At 43.9% G+C, this 17471-nt stretch overlaps 3 protein-coding genes across 3 annotated transcripts in view; 1 reads left to right on the forward strand and 2 right to left on the reverse strand.

The window, feature by feature from the left end:
• Positions 1 to 1072: 1072 nt before the first annotated feature.
• crebl2 (cAMP responsive element binding protein-like 2) lies at positions 1073 to 4915 on the forward strand. The gene is made up of 3 exons (XM_083692171.1): positions 1073 to 1326; positions 1734 to 1931; positions 2295 to 4915. Exons 1-3 carry the CDS (start codon positions 1312 to 1314, stop codon positions 2445 to 2447), a joined length of 366 nt encoding a protein of 121 aa, XP_083548297.1. The 5' UTR covers positions 1073 to 1311; the 3' UTR covers positions 2448 to 4915.
• Positions 4916 to 6615: 1700 nt separating this feature from the next.
• gpr19 (G protein-coupled receptor 19) lies at positions 6616 to 7902 on the reverse strand (the record flags this gene model as incomplete). Its single annotated transcript, XM_083692572.1, has 1 exon — positions 6616 to 7902. The coding sequence occupies one exon, from the start codon at positions 7900 to 7902 to the stop codon at positions 6616 to 6618; it is 1287 nt and encodes a 428-aa protein (XP_083548698.1).
• Positions 7903 to 13168: 5266 nt separating this feature from the next.
• Positions 13169 to 17471, reverse strand: part of tbk1 (TANK-binding kinase 1) — a 13305-nt gene continuing 9002 nt past the window's right edge. Inside the window, exons 13-21 of the mRNA XM_083692297.1 lie at positions 17462 to 17471; positions 17177 to 17298; positions 16892 to 16968; positions 16657 to 16696; positions 16136 to 16237; positions 15725 to 15821; positions 15394 to 15494; positions 14815 to 14886; positions 13169 to 14338 (exon numbers count right to left, since the gene is read on the reverse strand). The exon at positions 17462 to 17471 is cut by the window's right edge and continues 69 nt beyond it. Coding sequence (XP_083548423.1) covers positions 14287 to 14338; positions 14815 to 14886; positions 15394 to 15494; positions 15725 to 15821; positions 16136 to 16237; positions 16657 to 16696; positions 16892 to 16968; positions 17177 to 17298; positions 17462 to 17471 — 673 coding nt within the window. The 3' untranslated portion in view covers positions 13169 to 14286. The remainder of the gene's footprint in view (positions 14339 to 14814; positions 14887 to 15393; positions 15495 to 15724; positions 15822 to 16135; positions 16238 to 16656; positions 16697 to 16891; positions 16969 to 17176; positions 17299 to 17461) is intronic.

Consider the following 17471-nt stretch of genomic DNA (forward strand, 5'->3'; position numbering starts at 1 on the left):
TGCGGTGCTATAATTAATCTATGAGCCTGTTTGGAAGTGTAGTGTGGAAACATACAGCTCCTGAGCTAATGCCTAGGCTTTAGTGGGCTAAAATGCATTTATCGCGGGAGACCTGGGTTCAGATCCTGGTTGGTCACAGAAGCGTGTACAGGAAAGATGCAAGAAGCAGGATTCCGAAGTCCAGAGGTGTTTGGTCCAGTTCCTGACCTGTGCAAATGCAGTGACAGTAACAGCAGGGAGGGTCAGTGGCGTTTTGGGAACCAGGCCCCCCCTGTGGCTCTCCTCAGGGGTTGAGACATTTCATGAATGTCACATGATGACCTGCCTGCCCACTGTTTCCCCCACCGCTGACTTCCCCTGATGTGGCAACAACAATAGTGGGCTCTTGTTTGCGTGCCAGATGTTTGGGTCCCACAGGAGGATTTCTCAATGCTCAGACCCACTCAGTCACTCACTCACTCAAGGGAGGCTGGTGAAGGTAGAAATCGGAGGACGGGCTCATTGTAATGCATGGAACGGAATGAGGAATGGTATCAATGGTATCAAACAAGTGTTCAGCCTCTCCTGCACTCGATCCGGCGATGTGCCCCTGCTGGTCATCTATGTTTCTCCACACTGAGTCAACACCATTTGTTGTTGTTATTGTTATGAAGGTGACTGTTCAAAAAACATTTCAGGTATTGGATGACATGCTTATGCTCACATACAGGCATGCAACTAGTCTTCTTACCATGACTCAGTGTGGATGTGCATCAGGGCATCACTGTCATCATAATACATCATCAGGTTGTTGCTGCAAAATGAAATATGTTCTCAGTTAAAAACGGACTTAATATCTTATGAAAAAATACAATAAAATGTCTAGGTCAGTTTTACAATGCAACTTCTGCTTCAGGCTTCATCTTCCTGACCCTTTTAGATAACAAATGCTTTGGTAGAGGGGAGTTGTAGTTTTTATGATTAGTGTGTGTCAATTATGTATGTTACGGAAGCCACGACCAAAAAACACGCAGTCCCAGAGTTCATAGTAAAGGGGGCTGGTCTGAAGTAATCATAACAGGAAGTATCAAGATATGCTAAAAACATTGGACACAAACAGTGGCTGGAATGTGACATTCGATAGAAGAAGAAACCGTCAAAATGCTACCTTTTAAGAAATATTACTGTTGATTTAAGATCCTTTACTTTGTGTATCGAGCTTACGACCTATTACAAGACTTTTATTTAGCTGTCGTCACCCGTCTTTCCAAGTCTTGTATTTGCCAGCTAGCGTCACTAGCAGCCATCGACAGCTAGCTTGTGTGGACCAAAATGGATGACAGCAAGGTAAGTTACTCACCACATGAAATGAAGCACAACGAGCTATTATTGAGCTATGAGTTTGTCCATAGCGTGTCAAATTATCCAACATACTCATACTGCACTCCTTAAGTCTCATGAAACACTTGACAATAACACTTTGTAAAGACGAGCTAGGAACGTTTTCGTTCCATGGGGATGTAGCATCCCAGTCTGATGATGATGATATTATAAAATAATAATATATATGCCATTTAGCTGACGCTTTTATCCAAAGCGACTTCCATTGCAGTGAGTGCATACATTTCAGTATATATGGTCCCAGCAGGAATCGAACCCACAACCTAAGCGTTGCGTTAACACCATGCTCTACCCACTGAGCCACAGAGGACCATGATGATGCTAGCCAGCTTGCTACTGTTTTACCCTTGCAGATGGTGGGAGGCAAAGTGAAGAAACCAGGGAAACGCGGCCGAAAGCCGGCGAAGATCGACCTGAAGGCCAAGCTGGAGCGCAGCAGACAGAGCGCGAGGGAGTGCCGCGCGAGGAAGAAGCTGCGGTACCAGTACCTGGAGGAGCTCGTGTCCAGCAAGGAGAGGGCCATCTGCGCTCTGCGCGAGGAGTTAGAGATGGTAGCTACACAACCTGTCGTCCCCCCCCCCCCCCCTGGTCAGGCCTCCCCCCTTTCCCTGGCCTCCCACCCCCCCCCAGCCTGGCCTCAAACCCCCCGTCCCCCCCGCCTCCCCCCTGGTCAGGCCTCCCCCCTTTCCCTGGCCTCCCACCCCCCCCAGCCTGGCCTCAAACCCCCCGCCCCCCCCCTCCGGCCTGGCCTCACTTACCATGACTGTCACTTACAGCTAAAGTTAAAGGGTTTCATTTCATTCGGGGTTTGTGTTTGTGTTTGATTAAGAACTCTTACCAGGTAAGACCATCACACACAGACTAACTCTGCTCCCCTCCTCCTCCTCCTCCTCCTCCTCCTCCCCATCTACCAGTACAAGCAGTGGTGCTCTGCCATGGACCAAGGGAAGATCCCCTCCGAAATTAAGGCCCTTCTGACGGGGGATGATCAGAAGACGCCCCAGAGCAGCAGCACCAAGGCCAGCAGGAACGGGAAGAACAACTCAACGAGCAATGGCCAGAACTGAACGACGAGAAGGTTCCACAGACCAAGCAGTTGGAAAGCGATGCCTGCCTGCCTGCCTGCCTCCTCTGTGATGGAGGTTTAGAACTCTGGATAATGAAGGTTTTAGGGACAAAATGTCTGTCTCTTGGGTCCATCTGTTTCAGTTCATCTGTTTTAGTTAAGGTGTCGCGCGCACAGTAACCTAACCTTGGTGGATCTTGTTATAATGTAATAATAATGTAATAATCTACCACATTACATCTGTAATGCAATGTTCACTACAATACTCAATAAGTTGATTGTCAAATATGTTATATATAACAAAGCAAGACACCTTTTATATAGTGCTCGGCTATGTTTTGTTCAGTTTGCGTTTTATTCGTACGGAGGGAGCCGTTTATTGTCCATGGTAGATGCAAAGTGGGATCCTTGGGAGGACCCTACCCTAAACCCTAACCTTAACACTTACCTTATGTTCGGCGCTTCGTTTTGAATCTCAACTTCAATGGGGTGATGTCAGAGGCGGGCCTTCCCAAGCATCCCACTCAGCGTTTACCTATTGTCCACCCTTGTCAGGAATTCCACATCTACTTGCATAAGCATGGCCTATTATAGTAGCTTGTGAATGCTGGCCATCTCTCTATGGAAGCTGTTTCCCTCCATTATCTTCTCCTTCATGCTTTCTTTTGCATGATAGGGCAGCATGATTGTGTCTGTATATTTATTTGTACAAATAGTCTCAACATTTTAGCTTCTAAATGCAAGGAACCGTTTTGAATCAGATCTGGCCGAGGGTGAGATGGAGTATTTACATTTATATTTTAGACATTTAGCAGACGCCTTTATCCAAAGCGACTTACAACAAAGTACATTCGTCTAAAGTAAGTGAATCATCGATACGTCAGTCATCATAAGAAAAACTAATCTATGCTAGGACCAGGGGCCATTGGCAGTCACAATGCTAGAAGAAGGAAGAATTACTGTATTATTTACAGTAGAGAAACTGTACAGGGGGTTAGTGGGGATGAAGAGGTCTTTAGGAGGGACAGTCAAGATGTAGCCTGAAGAGATGGGTCTTCAGTCTATGGCGGAAGTTACAGCGTTGGTTGGACGTAACCCTACGATGTAGCTAACACCTCTGTCTCAACCTTAATCCAGCATAGACACATTTATAGTTAAATGTCTGTTTATTTTGGCCAGTTTTATTTTGATCATGGTTTCTACCCAGGAAAGCATACATTTGACATGTAAGTGTCTTAGGCCTAAATGACTCTTGACATAGGGTTTGACGAGATTAGGCTTGTATTGTTGAATATGTCTCAAGAGTGTTTGCCAAAAAAAAAAAAAAAAAGTGATGAGGAAAACAATTTCAGAATCCAAATGCTACTGAATGATGTATTTGGTGAGATAATGATGTACAGCACTGTTGATATGTTGATTGGATACATGTTGGATTTATTTTTTTATTTAGATAGATAGATAGGTACTTTATTGATCCCTGAGGGGAAATTAAGGTGTTATAGAAGCTCACATCACAAACAACCATACAAAAACAACAATAACAACAATAACAATAACAACAACAACAACAACAATAACAACAATTTATATTTTGTATTGGATGACAGAAAGCACTTTGCAGGTTTTTGTAGTGTGTTCTTGAATGTATTTTCTAGGTCGAATCTGTTGATTAGTTAGAGAAGGCTCTTACATGCCAGTTGTGTGAAACTGCATCGTTTCTAGTCTGTGTGAATGGGTAGATAAGGTAACATTAGTAGAGAATAGGTCTTGGCCTGGGCATTGCGCAAGTCAATACATTGCATTCAAAGGATGTGATTTAATATCGTATCGACTCATTACTTCTCTCCATAGTACTTTAGAACAGCTACATTTGAAGTTGCCTATGCCGTGTTTCTTTTATAAGTTGCAATTTAGGCTTCTTTTATTTATTTTTTATTTTTTTAACTATAAGCCTATTAGCCATTTTTTTTAAAGTAAATAATTTCTTAAAATTTCCTGAAACAAAGGCACTTGCAAGTGATGCATGAGTAGTTTTCAGAGCTACAGTAGTGGAGGTTTTCTGCTCCCTGATACTTCTGGAGAGAACTCATCCTTTGCTGTCCATGCCTCATGGGTATTAGTTGAAAGCAATGTGTTTTTATCAATCAGGCTATGAAAATGGATCATATTGGTCCATTAGTGGTACATTACAAAACATCTATTATGGTTAATATCGAGCCTGCACTCCTTTTCCATGTTGTGGCTCTTCCTGAGGTAATTGAGTCATTGTGGATCTTGTATCCTTTGAATATAATGCAGTAAGGTAGACTTGCAGCTGTGTTACAAATAGGCCTACATATTTCATATAATGAACACATTAGAAAGCAATGGCTGGGATGGGTCAGATCACTATGCTGTGTATGAATGTGTTTCCTGGAAAGAAAAGGAATGTAAAGATGTTAGCTGTGTTGTCGGCAAAATAAAACAGACATGTACAAAACCTTTGATATGCTGCCTGCGGCCCCTTCTTTCTCTCTCTCAGATGTTCGTTAGTTGTAGACATGACCTCCTAAACTTTGTTCATTTCTGTCAAGCAGCTGTTAAAATGGGATGTGCTTATTACTTGTTACTTCATATCTTCTTCGGGTAAATCCTTCTGAAGATAATTCAAAATGCTGAACATGCTGTTCCACTTGCATACCCTCCACAGCATGTTACACAAAAGGAACAGAGAGGGATTGGACTTCTATACAGATAGGTAGATGGTGTATCTATGGGATATCTAACTATACTAACAGTCCAGAGTGGTTTTCATGTTTGCCAGTTCATCTAATTTTCTGCACTTTGCCGGAATCAGAGTGTACAGTACAGCATGTTCCTGTATCTGACAGACCTCAGAAGGATACGTCCATTCCTCACGAGAAGCAGCACAACTCTTGGTCCAGACACTTGTGATCTCTCGCCTTGACTACTGCAATGCACTCTTGGCCTGCACACTCCCCGCCTCCACCATCAGGCTTCTGCAACTCATCCAGAATGCTGCCGCCCGCCTGGTGTTCAATCTCCCCAAATTCTCCCATGTCACCCCCTCCTTCGCACCCTCCACTGGCTCCCGGTAGCAGCTCGCATCAGATTCAAGACCCTGGTGCTCGCCTACCGTGCGGCAAAGGGAACAGCCCCTCCCCCTCATCACATAAGGACACAGAAGTGGGAAGAGATATGAACATCACGGTAGATTTGAGGAGAATGTTTTGTTCTTTGTTAGACACAAAGCCTCACGTCTCTCCTAGTTGTATAGATGTGTTGCAGTAAGTGTCTAGCATTGTCCCTGATTAAAGGCACATTAAACCTAAAATGCTTGTTACAGCAAGCGTGATGCATATACATGACTGATGTTTTATTGATTTTCATTTCTCATCAGTATAAAGCATGGGTCTTTGAATCACAGTAGTTTACAAGAAAGACACATTTCACAAACGGTAGTAGCACTGAACAATGTTGGGCAGGTTTGCAGAAGCAGCTGTACAGAACAATCACAAGGCAAAGGATGGCTGGCGGCTGTCTGACACAATCATGCCCTCAGCCATCTGCATCCAGCAGTGGACGTGTGTCCAGCTCAAAGCTTCCATTCAGTAGGAACCTGTAACGGTTCCATGTTATTCCCCACTCAATGTTATACACATGGATCAAAACAGAATACTCGTGATCGTAACATGAATGCATTATAACACATGTTGTAGTGTGTTATTACAGATGTTACAACATATGATTTCCCTCCGACTGCACATCTAACACTAAACTGAACTCGGAGAAGGATGAAACACATTATCTAGAGTAGTGTCTGCTCTACCTGAGGACAACTTTTTTCATGAAACAGTTCTTCTCTACTCTACTCTCGCATATACAGGATCACTCTGAGATGTTTACAGATCGAGTAGCATCTACTTGAGATTCAGCTGGTGATTCAACATAATGTGATATGGACAATATCATTTCTCTATAATACAATAACCTCTGTTCCTTCTAAATGTGTTCCAAGTTGCTGACATGTATCTAAAATCTAACATGTTAGCACCCCAGATATTGTCTCTTACAACATTGTTGCATGGTTGAAGTGTTCATAATGCGGACAGGCAGATTCAAGAGGATTCGTGCCTGAATGTTTACAGTGTCAAACGGCTCTCTCGCTCTCACACAAAAGTATTATGAGGGTTGGCGGTGATGGGCCAGGCCAGCTTCTTATCTTTCGCCTCACGGTCAAAGGTGTCGTAAACGGAGTCCTTGGTGAGAGTCTTGGCTGGCACGGGGATATCCACCACTCCCACGTAGTTCTTTTTGGCCATTCGCGAGCTCGCTGTGATGGTGTAGGCGTTGCTACGGTAGCACTTCATGGACGACATGCAGAAGGTCTCCCTCATGCCGCGCCGGAAGTTGGCGTTGTACACCGAGTACAGGGTGGGCTTGGAGGCCGTGGAGCTGAAGGAGATCCAGGCGATGGCTGAGAAGAACAGCGCCCCCTGCCTGTTGGGGCCGCCGGCATCCCTGGGGTGCCACAGCTGGGCTACGTAGAAGGGTGTCCAGGTCAGGAGGAACACGGAGTTGAGCATCAGGAACATCTTAATGGTCTTGACTTTAGTCCTGGGGACGATGTTCATCGTCCTACGCACCGTGTGTCCATCGGCGCTGATCCTCCAGATGTAGCGGACCACCCGCTGGTAGAACGACACCATGAGCAGCGCTGGGACCAGGAACCCAAAGAGGAGGTGCGCCGCGGCGTAGGCGATGCCGTCCCAGCTGTTGGGGAGGAAGAAGTCGCAGTGGTCGCCACTGCCGTCCCCTGCGGAGGAGCCGTAGAAGAAGAGGCAGGGCGAGGCGAAGGCCGCGTCGAACACCCAGGAGGCCAGGATCATGCGCTTGGCCTTCTCCCTGGAGACCTTGAAGCTCAGCGGGTAGACGATGGTGTAGAAGCGGTCCACGCAGATGGAGAGCAGCACGTAGACCTGCACGCCGGGGCACAGGTGCTGGAGATAGCGGACAGCCTTGCAGGCAGCGGCGCTGAGGGGCCACCTGCCAGAGGTCACCTGGAGCAGGACGAAGGGGGCACAGCCCAGGCTCAGCAGCAGGTCTGCGCAGGCCATGGACACCACAAAGTAGTTGGTGGTGGATTGAGTCCTCCGGCTGCGGTGGATGACCAGGCAGACCAGGGCGTTGCCCAGGATGGAGACCAGCCAGATCACTCCAAAAACCAGGCCTAGGACGGCCACCTCGGCTGGGGTCAGCTCATACGAGACCAGGGTGCTGTTGGGCTGGGTTAAGGAGGAGGAGGAGGCATCCCGGTTGCAGAGGAGTGGTGTGGGGGAACTAGCCAGTGCAGTGGAGTTGTCCCTCCCAGAGTGATTGAAGGACATGGGGTAGGTGAAGGATGGGAAGCGGAGGGAGGAGGGTGCAACGCTGTCCGTCAACTGGGCGTACACCATGACCACTGCCGCAGAGGGGAGCTGGAGAGACACAGATCACATGACATTGTTAATAAGAGGAGGTTTGTCAAGACTTACACATTCAAGAGAATTCGTGCCTGAATGTTATACTGAATATACTGTGTACTGTTCCTTCAAACTCTCTTCAAGTTAGGTTGATTTCCAAAAAAGTATAGTATTCATATAAATAGGTCTCCAGTTTCAAAGCTCTCTCTCTCTCCGCATGGTGTGTTCATATCCTGTGACACGCCTTTACGTTTCACCTTTAACGCGCCGGCTTCTGACTACGGAAGTTACATCCCCGTGAGGTAGAGCAACATCAATGACATTCTTCATTTATGGTCATTGACAAGAAGACTCTTTCAATGTTCCATTAGTTGTCATTAAGAGAAAGAATGAAATCAATCAATAACAGGCTATGCCAGTGATATTATATTTTATAAGGACTACAGTGTAAAAAGATAACATAAGGTATATATAAAATACATATATAAAATATATAAAATAAAATAAAAATACATTGTACGACTACAACAGTAAGGTATATAAAATATATTTCCCAAAGTGGAGAGATGACACACGTATGATGTAAGAGTCACTTTCGGGCTTCGTCAGAACCAGGGGATAATGTGTTTTCCTGGATTATCATCAATATCGAGAGAGAAGACACTCTGATGGTCATAATAGCAAGCAATGACAGGATTTTCAACCAATTCAGTTTCCTGTAAAGAAGAGGAAATAAAGGGCGCTGTGTAAAGATAACAATAAACGGTATCAGAAGGATGGTCATTGGAAACAAAGTCTAACTAGACTGAGAGCAAAACTGTGTTTGGATTGAGTAGAAAAAACATGAAACAATAAGCCTCCTGCAACAACCAAGGCACTTGGCACCTAATTAAGATGCCTGTCTCTGTTGATGAAGACACTGACCCATCTCAGTGGTGAGGGACTGAATGATAACACTAGGGAGCACCTAATGAAGTCACACTTGTCTTGCACACTTCAGAGAAATCGCTTCTGGGGAAAACTTGGTTGTTTTTGTGAATGCGAATTCATCACAGGCAGACAGACAGCGGTGGTTAGTGAAGTCTTCATTAAGGAAATTCTGTGGAATCATTTCACATTTCTCTAAAATGTTATCATTTAACATTTCTCATTTCTCTAAAATGTTATCCAGGACAATAACTGCAACTCGGCCTGACATTGAAATGCACGACATGCATGTCGCTATGGCAACATGTCATGCAAGGAATTGGGGGATGATTCTCCCTCTTGCAAATTTGCCTAAACACCCCAGACAGCTAACCCAAGGAATAGAATAAGATCTGAGCTAACCACAGATATTAAGAGAAAAGCACAGAGTATCTCTGTGACATTGTCTGTCTGATGACATTCTCAAATGATTCTTTCTTTCTCTTGGCTATACTGTACTTGTAACGCCATTGTCTCATGGCAAATATAGATGCTGGCAGGATTGCAAGCCTGCCGTTATGGCTGACACAACAGCACATCACAACACCATCTAGATTTCCAAATAGGACTCATCTAGAGTTGACTCTCACAGAATGAGGCAACTTCCTCTCTGTGAAAGAATCAGTCGTTTAAAAACAAAGGTACGGGTAGGCTTCAATGACACACATTGACATTCAAGAGGTTATGTATTTCATCAACCATTTTGTGAATGGAACCTAAGGACAAAAGCTGTCAAGGCAAGGAAATTTAATTATTTAATTATTTCATTAAGCACTCAGGCAATGAGCTAAAGTGTCTATGGAGAACAGAGTTGTCTCCGAGGACAGTAATTAAGAGTGTTGGGTAGCTAAGCTCACCATGGGAAAGGTTTATGCTTATCACAAACCTCATGTTTACTCTAGTGGGTTTTGCCTCAATATTCCCTTGGCAACCTAAATCAGCACCTCCAGCAGCTGTGTGTGAGAAGCCCTTGGTGAGCCAGGTGCAGTGGCGGATAGGCTGATAGGCTGACAGTGTTCCTGAGCTGAAGAGACAACACAGCAGACCCTGACAACACAGCCCCCCCCCCCCACACACACACACACACACATTACTCCCATATATTGATATCTGGAGGTGCTTTGAGATAAATGTAGGGTTCTGTCTGCTTGACCTGACTGACTACATAATAATCATAGCTGTCATTCAAACATAAAGGCCAGAATCCAGGACCCGTGGTTCTAACATGCCACAGCAGGGAATGTATGGGAATAGATCAAGTGTACTGTGCTTATACAATGCATGGCCTATAGATTAGATTCAACTTTATTGTCATTGTGCAGAGTACAAGTACAGAGACAACGAAATGCAGTACTATACTGAAGCTATACTATTCTCAGAGTAGAGAGTGGAGTAGAGTAGTACTTTATTGATCCCAAAGGGGCAGAACTCTACCTGACATTAGGCCTAGATGTGCAAAATCGACAAATATCATTTGCTAATCTCGTTTAAAATCCTAATCTGATACCATATGAACATTACACTAACCCATCACTCATACAATGTAAGCCTACTTGAAATTACTTTTTTTTTTGTGTCTTTCCTTTGAATTACTCAAGAGGAAGAGGAAGAGGAAGATCGTGTTTAGATTCAGTTTCAAAACAAGATAAGCATAACCCAAATACATGTCTGATAAGAAAACAACATCTGACACGTTGAGCAGCCTTCTTGGACGCTAAAACAACGGAGACACCTGTTTGTAGAGAGAGGGGTAATTAACGCTGGAATATTCTCGAGATAACTGACATGATGTGTCACTGATGTTGGTCATCATTTATTTGAATCTATTAAAGAACATCCTCTATAGAAATTAATACTTGTCACAATGTATGTGCGCACTGACAACATTACCTAATGGTCGACAACATTCTCATGTATGAAAACAGAAATCACAAAACAATGAGGCAAGCTACATATTTCTTAAATATAAAACTCAATGTGATCATCTTCCTGAAAATGGTTATAGCCTAGACGACGCAGAAAGGCTTGATTTCTCATACATCTTAGAGAGTAGAGTAATCAAACACACGTACCTGTCCTCACCAGACTAACGATCGCATGTTAATCCACTTTGTTATGCGTATTCCAGACATTAAGTCATCATGTTTCTCAGATGCGAATGTAGTCCTTCATTCAAGTCATGTTGTTTCAGAACCACAATCACCCACAGCATCCTTAGAAATGGATTGCTGGTACAGAAACAAGATGTCGCTGCTGCTGCCGAGGGGAGGCGAGTGTGGATGCAATATAATGAATTCGTTTATTTTCAATGGAGACAGTCACATGGCTTGAAGATGATGTGTTGCATGTAAGGACAGGTGTTCTATGGTAGACTGACGTGAGGGACCTTGTCGAACACGCTCCAATCAACTACGCATGATTCATCCAGAGATGCCAGCCTCACCAACATAGGGAGAGAGAGAGACCAGACCAAGATACTGCTTACGTTGTTTAGGTGACTGCATTTTGGACCGTCTGTCTTCGTAGACCCAGAGCCACTTTATAGAGTGAATGGAAATTGGAAATTGATCAAAGAATCAATTAGTGCAAATCTCTCTCTCTCTCCCACACACACACACACACACACACGAATGGAAATAAAACAATAAAACACACACATTGACTGTGAGGGCTTAACAGTCATTTGGTTTCTCTGAATGTAACCTGCATTTTGGTAGCTCACCAACGTTATTAGGTGGTGAATCCAAATCACGAGGAGATAAAAAGACTGATTGAAATAACATGGGGCAACAATGAATACAGTCGTAGCCTACGCACCCCGGCACAATTGCTCCTGAGTCATTTGTCCTCAGAGTTTGGATAATTATTAAATTGATTATTTTGTACACTGGAACTTCAGTCATTCATGCTGAAGGATATGGTGATCCACGATGTTCACTTCGCCCTCTAATGGACACACATGGTATTGTGATGACTGCCACTGATGATCACACAACCAAGGTGCCGTTCATCTATTGTCACATTCTGACTGTGGGGAGGCGAAGCGCTTCCACATTCAACAAGAACGGGCTATGCATTTGTAAAAACACTTCATTCACGACACAAACTCCGGCCCACACAATCCCACCGTAGAGAGAATGTAATCAGAAACTGATTGTTATAAGATGCGGTTTTGTTTTCAGGCATGAACAACATGGCCCTCATCTCCGGTGACGAGGCTGATGCTGAAGAGGTGCTGTCGCTGCATATTGCCATGGCAACCACAGCGCTGAGGAGACAGGATTTTTCCAACAGGCTGGTCACCATGGGATACTGATAACTGTGAAGTGGGAAGGTGGAGGTGGAGGTGGTGGTGGTGGTGGTGGGGGGGGTTAGGGGGTAGAGAAAGGGAGATAGATAGCAAAGAAAATGGAGGTGAATAACATATGTGTGGGAGAGATTGGGACACAATGGTCAAGACAAGACAAATGCTTGTTCTCAACGTTAAAGACACTATACAGGTGAACAAAAATACCCTCACCTAATTAGCATATATATTACTGATCTTATCAGCTCTCATTACAGCCTCACACAATGCATAATGCACCATGGTGACTCAAATGTCACTACATTTCACACGTATCTTTTTGTTCCATTGTGTTAGTGTATTGGGTAGAGGAAGTTGTATTGTATACAGGTTTCTTAAACTCATAAATGGTCTCACACATCCAATATACAATGTTTTCCTCCCTCTTTCTGTGAGCACACGCACACAGACGGTCACAAACACAAACACACAAACACACACACACACACACACACACACAACTGTAGCCATAAATACACAACCGTAGCAGACACACATGCTTAAACACACACAACATTTGAGAGGTATCAAAGAGGTGCATGATGGCCAGGGGAGAAGAGACTTACTCTCATGACCTTCTTCCTCATATCTGAGATCTCGTCATATTCTGATGACAGCCTGCTGGCCTGCATCAAAACCTCACACCTGACCGTGGAGACAACAACACTCATCACAATCTTGAGACACACAATCTATTGCAACACAGACATATCCATGCTACTGTAGGTGAGTGTCGATGCCTTTCCAGAAATCATTGACACTTTAGTGTACAATGACACATTTTAAGATGCACGACAAGCGCCGTGTGACAGCAGGGAGGGGGAACGTCACCACATCACTGGTCCTCCTGGCTGATGCAGGCGTGTCCCCCAGTGATGACATCAACATGAGGCCACTAACACACTTCTGAGATAAAACTACAAGACAGCTACAAAACACAACAAGGTCTGACACACAGTCTCTGTGTGTTTATTTACAGATTTTTTAGACAGTTCAAGTCTTGTTTTGCATGATTATTAACAAAACAAAGAAATCATAGATTTTATACAGCGTAAGATTGACAGGTGTTGTGATTGACAGATTAAAGAGTTCATTAATGCATGTGCAAAAGGAAGAAGTCTTTCTATTGGCCAGTATTTACACACAATTCCGTTCACTGACAGGCAGGCTTAGGACGAATTCCTTTTCAATTCAGGAAATGTTTTGAAACTCCAATTCAATTCAAAAATGCATTATTTTTTTTCAATTTACTGCAGAATGTAAAGAATTCACACAGTTGAGTTGCTGACTATTGGAACATATAGCATACCCAGATTGTTTCAATGTATTGAAAAGTCATTGAAAATTAATGCTCTTTTTTTAAATGACCGAATTGGAATTTGAGAAATGAGGGAGATGAAAAGACATTCGCCCTAACCCTGCTGACAAGACAAGCCAATGCCATAAGGTAACTCATAAACCCATATATTTCCATTATGAACGGGAAAGTCCCAAATTGAATACCAGGAGCTTTTACACTCCGTGTAAAAAAATATTCTAAACAAATAACATGTGGGTGTGTAATTATTAAAATTATTTAAAGTTATACTGCCATGTTTAATCATCACTCTTTAATAAATAAGTACATTTTAGAAATGATTTAAAAATAACAAGTTCAACTATAGTGTGAGGATTTTTATGATTTACACTCTGTCAAAAACAAAATTGAGTAAAAAATGGACTTAAGACTAATACAAACTAAAGGCATCAGGAACAGAGACCGTGTTGTCATGACAACACTCTGACCTATCCTCTTCAACAATGGCATCCTTAATGCGTGGATAAACTGTTTAAGAGGAGTGGCAATACAGTCAGAGCTGTTGCCAATTGTCTTCCTCTTTTGAGTTTCATAAACTGAAATGACCAAGTTGGGGAAAGGGCCGGTAGATACAAAGTAAAATAATCTTATAGTCAGACATCCTATTTACAACATAAAGCATATATACACAGGAAAATATCATTGGCGATTCAATAGCGTGTTCTTCACTTTCTCTGTCTTGTCCAGATAGAGTGTTTGTAACACCTTCTCAAATTCGGTCAACGTTTCTCAATCCTCCATCCAGTGTCAAAGTGCCAAATCTGGAAAATAAAAATTAAAACATATATAAAAAGTAGTACAAAATCGGAACCCCCCCCACCCCCCCAATCTTCTTAAGTTTACCATCCCCCCAGAAGGAAAATGGCTGTGAGCTCTGTGGAATGTCTTGAGGTGTCAAAGCTTTGATGTCATCAGTTTGGATGTGATAAGATCGATTGTGGTGGGGTCTCCTTATCAACAGCTCCTAATTTAAATACTCTGGTTATTTACGGTGATATAAAAAGCAGGAAGTCAGGGGAAAGCTCTTTCTCTTTTCCTGTGTCCTGTTGTGAGGTTATCATCACGTTGTTAGGAGCCAATCCTATCAGACCATTCCAAACATGTTCGTCTACATGATCTTTAGCAACTGCACTACTGAAGAGCATAATCAACTGCCATGACTGTCATGTCACATTTAATAGCTTGAAATGTTGGGAGTTAAGTCAGTAAGTAGAGTAGGGCTGTTCCAGACACTTGCCTCTCCAAGAAGTGGTTGTTCTCCGCCAGCTCCTTCACCACCCCCTCCATCTCCTCCTTCAGCTTCTTCATCCTGTTAACACAGAGTCCACTTAACACTAAGACAGAGTCCACTTAACACTAAGACAGAGTCCAATTAACACTAAGACAGAGTCCACTTAACACTAAGACAGAGTCCAATTAACACTAAGACAGAGTCCACTTAACACTAAGACAGAGTCCACTTAACACTAAGACAGAGTCCAGACTTAACACTAAGACAGAGTCCAATTAACACTAAGACAGAGTCCATTTAAGACTAAAACAGAGGCCACTTAACACTAAGACAGATTCCAATTAACACTAACCATCATGGTCAAACCACTGCAACCAAGACACACAAAGTCAAAATCATGGCTGGGATCAATTCGATTTCAATGTACAATTCAGTGTATTGTGAAATCATTGAAAATAAGTTCTCTATTTGTAATCAGGGAATTGCAATTTAAATGTTCCTCCTGAATTGACCGAATTGAAATTCAACTGACCCCAACCTTGATGTGAAACCCCTCTAGTTGGGGGTCCTACAGTATGTGCTCACCCCAGGGTCATCTCCACCAGCGTGCTCTGACTGAGGTACGCCTGGGGCTTGATCCCACCAGACGCCAGCGGCATCACCTTTTGAGGTAACTGTTCCTGAAGCTAAACACACACACACACACACACACACACACACACACACACACACACACACAGACACAGACACAGACACAGACACAGACACAGACACAGACACAGACACACACTTTAGATTTGAATTCACAGTGTAAACATGACATTTGTTTTGGAATTGTTCATGCCTTCTCTCCCTCCCTCCCTCCCTCCCTCCCTCCCTCCCTCAGGTCTGTGATGGAGACTTCCTGTGTGCTCACCTTAATGACTCTCTCCATGAGCATGAGCACTTCCTTCTCGATGCTCATGAACTGGCTGTACAGACTCTGCAGCTGCTTCCTCACATGATGGACCTTCCTGCAAACACATGACAAACACCATACTGTGTCACACACACTACACACTACACACTACACACCCGAATCTACACAGGGTTGCTAGCTGCTTAGCACTAGGGTGCAATCAATGCAGCTTTGCACACATCCTGTCTACATCCTGGCCATGGCTTAGTTTCCAGCAGGCAGAAAGCAGCTGCATCATTGAGAAGAGTGCGAACACACACACACACACACACACACACACACACACACACACACACACACACACACACACACGTTTGCCTTGCATACATAAGTGACAGTATCGACGGCTGAGTCGGTCTCTCCACTCACCTCATCCAATCCTCGCTGTTGGAGATGAAGAGGCGGTATTTCATGGCACACTCCTCGGTGAACAGGGCCCTGGCCTTGGTGGCGTGGAACACAAGCTTCTGTCTGCAGGAGAGACACACACATGTTGCTCCAATGTTGTGACACATGACAACAACGACACATGAGAGCGTAAAAGGTTTCTGTGAGAACCCTTCGAACATCTTTTGGAACATGTTGAGCTCTAGGTAGAGCTCTCTGAGTTCCATGTACGGTAGAACCCTTTTCACAGAGGTTTCTACTGTACGTAGAACCCAAAAAGCATTCAATAAAGGGTTCTCCCAGAGGCAAGGCCAAAAAACTCCCTTGGAACCCTTTTTGTCTAAGAGGGAAAGAGCCAGCTCATGAATACACATGTATGTCAAGATGAGTCAAGGAGCAGTGGAGTAAAGTTCATGTGGCAAGATTAAAAAAAAATGAGCCCAAAATGTTTGGCTATCTGACTGTGACATCATAACAGTGGTAGGATGGAACAATAGACTTACTTGTCAAATTTGTGGATCTGTTCCTCGTTGTAAGGCAGACCTGGAGCGAGAAGAGAGAGAAGGATCCAAATTAGACTTTTTATGTGCATATTTAACTCTCTTTAACTCGCTCTAAAATAGGACTGTTATATAAAAAAATTAAGCAAAAGCGGCTTTGGGAAGATTTGACGTACTGTAGCTCAAAACAACCGTTCAATAAGCTTCGATAATCTTTTTTTTTTTAGATGATACTCACGCCGCTCGGCTTTGTCCTTCTTGAACTGATGGTAGATGGCAGTGATGGAGTCCAGGAGAACCTTGATCCTCTCCACACTGGAGAAGCAACCAAGAGGACATTGGTGACTCACCTCGCGTACGCCATTGGCTCACTTGAATAGTGTATCATATCCATATCGTTATGTCCTGTTCACACACACACACACACACACACACACACACACACACACACACACACACACACACACACACACACACACACACACACACACACACACACACACACACACACACACACACTTACTTTCTGTCCTGGGGGTGGGTGCCCACTTGCTGTGCCCAGGTGTCAGTCAGCATGCCGCCTGGCAGGAACTTGCTCTTGATGTCCTGTGTTGTCCTCTCCATGGGCTCCAAAGAGCTAGAGATCTGCAGGGAGAGCAAGGCACACACATCAAACATGAACAGAACACACACACAAACACACACACACAAATAAATACACAACCGTAGCATACACACATGCTTAAACACACACAACATTTGAGAGGTATCAAAGAGGTGCATGATGGCCAGGGGAGAAGAGACTTACTCTCATGACC

This window comes from Argentina silus (genome assembly GCF_951799395.1).
Source record: "Argentina silus genome assembly, chromosome: 20".
Lineage (NCBI taxonomy): Eukaryota > Metazoa > Chordata > Actinopteri > Argentiniformes > Argentinidae > Argentina > Argentina silus.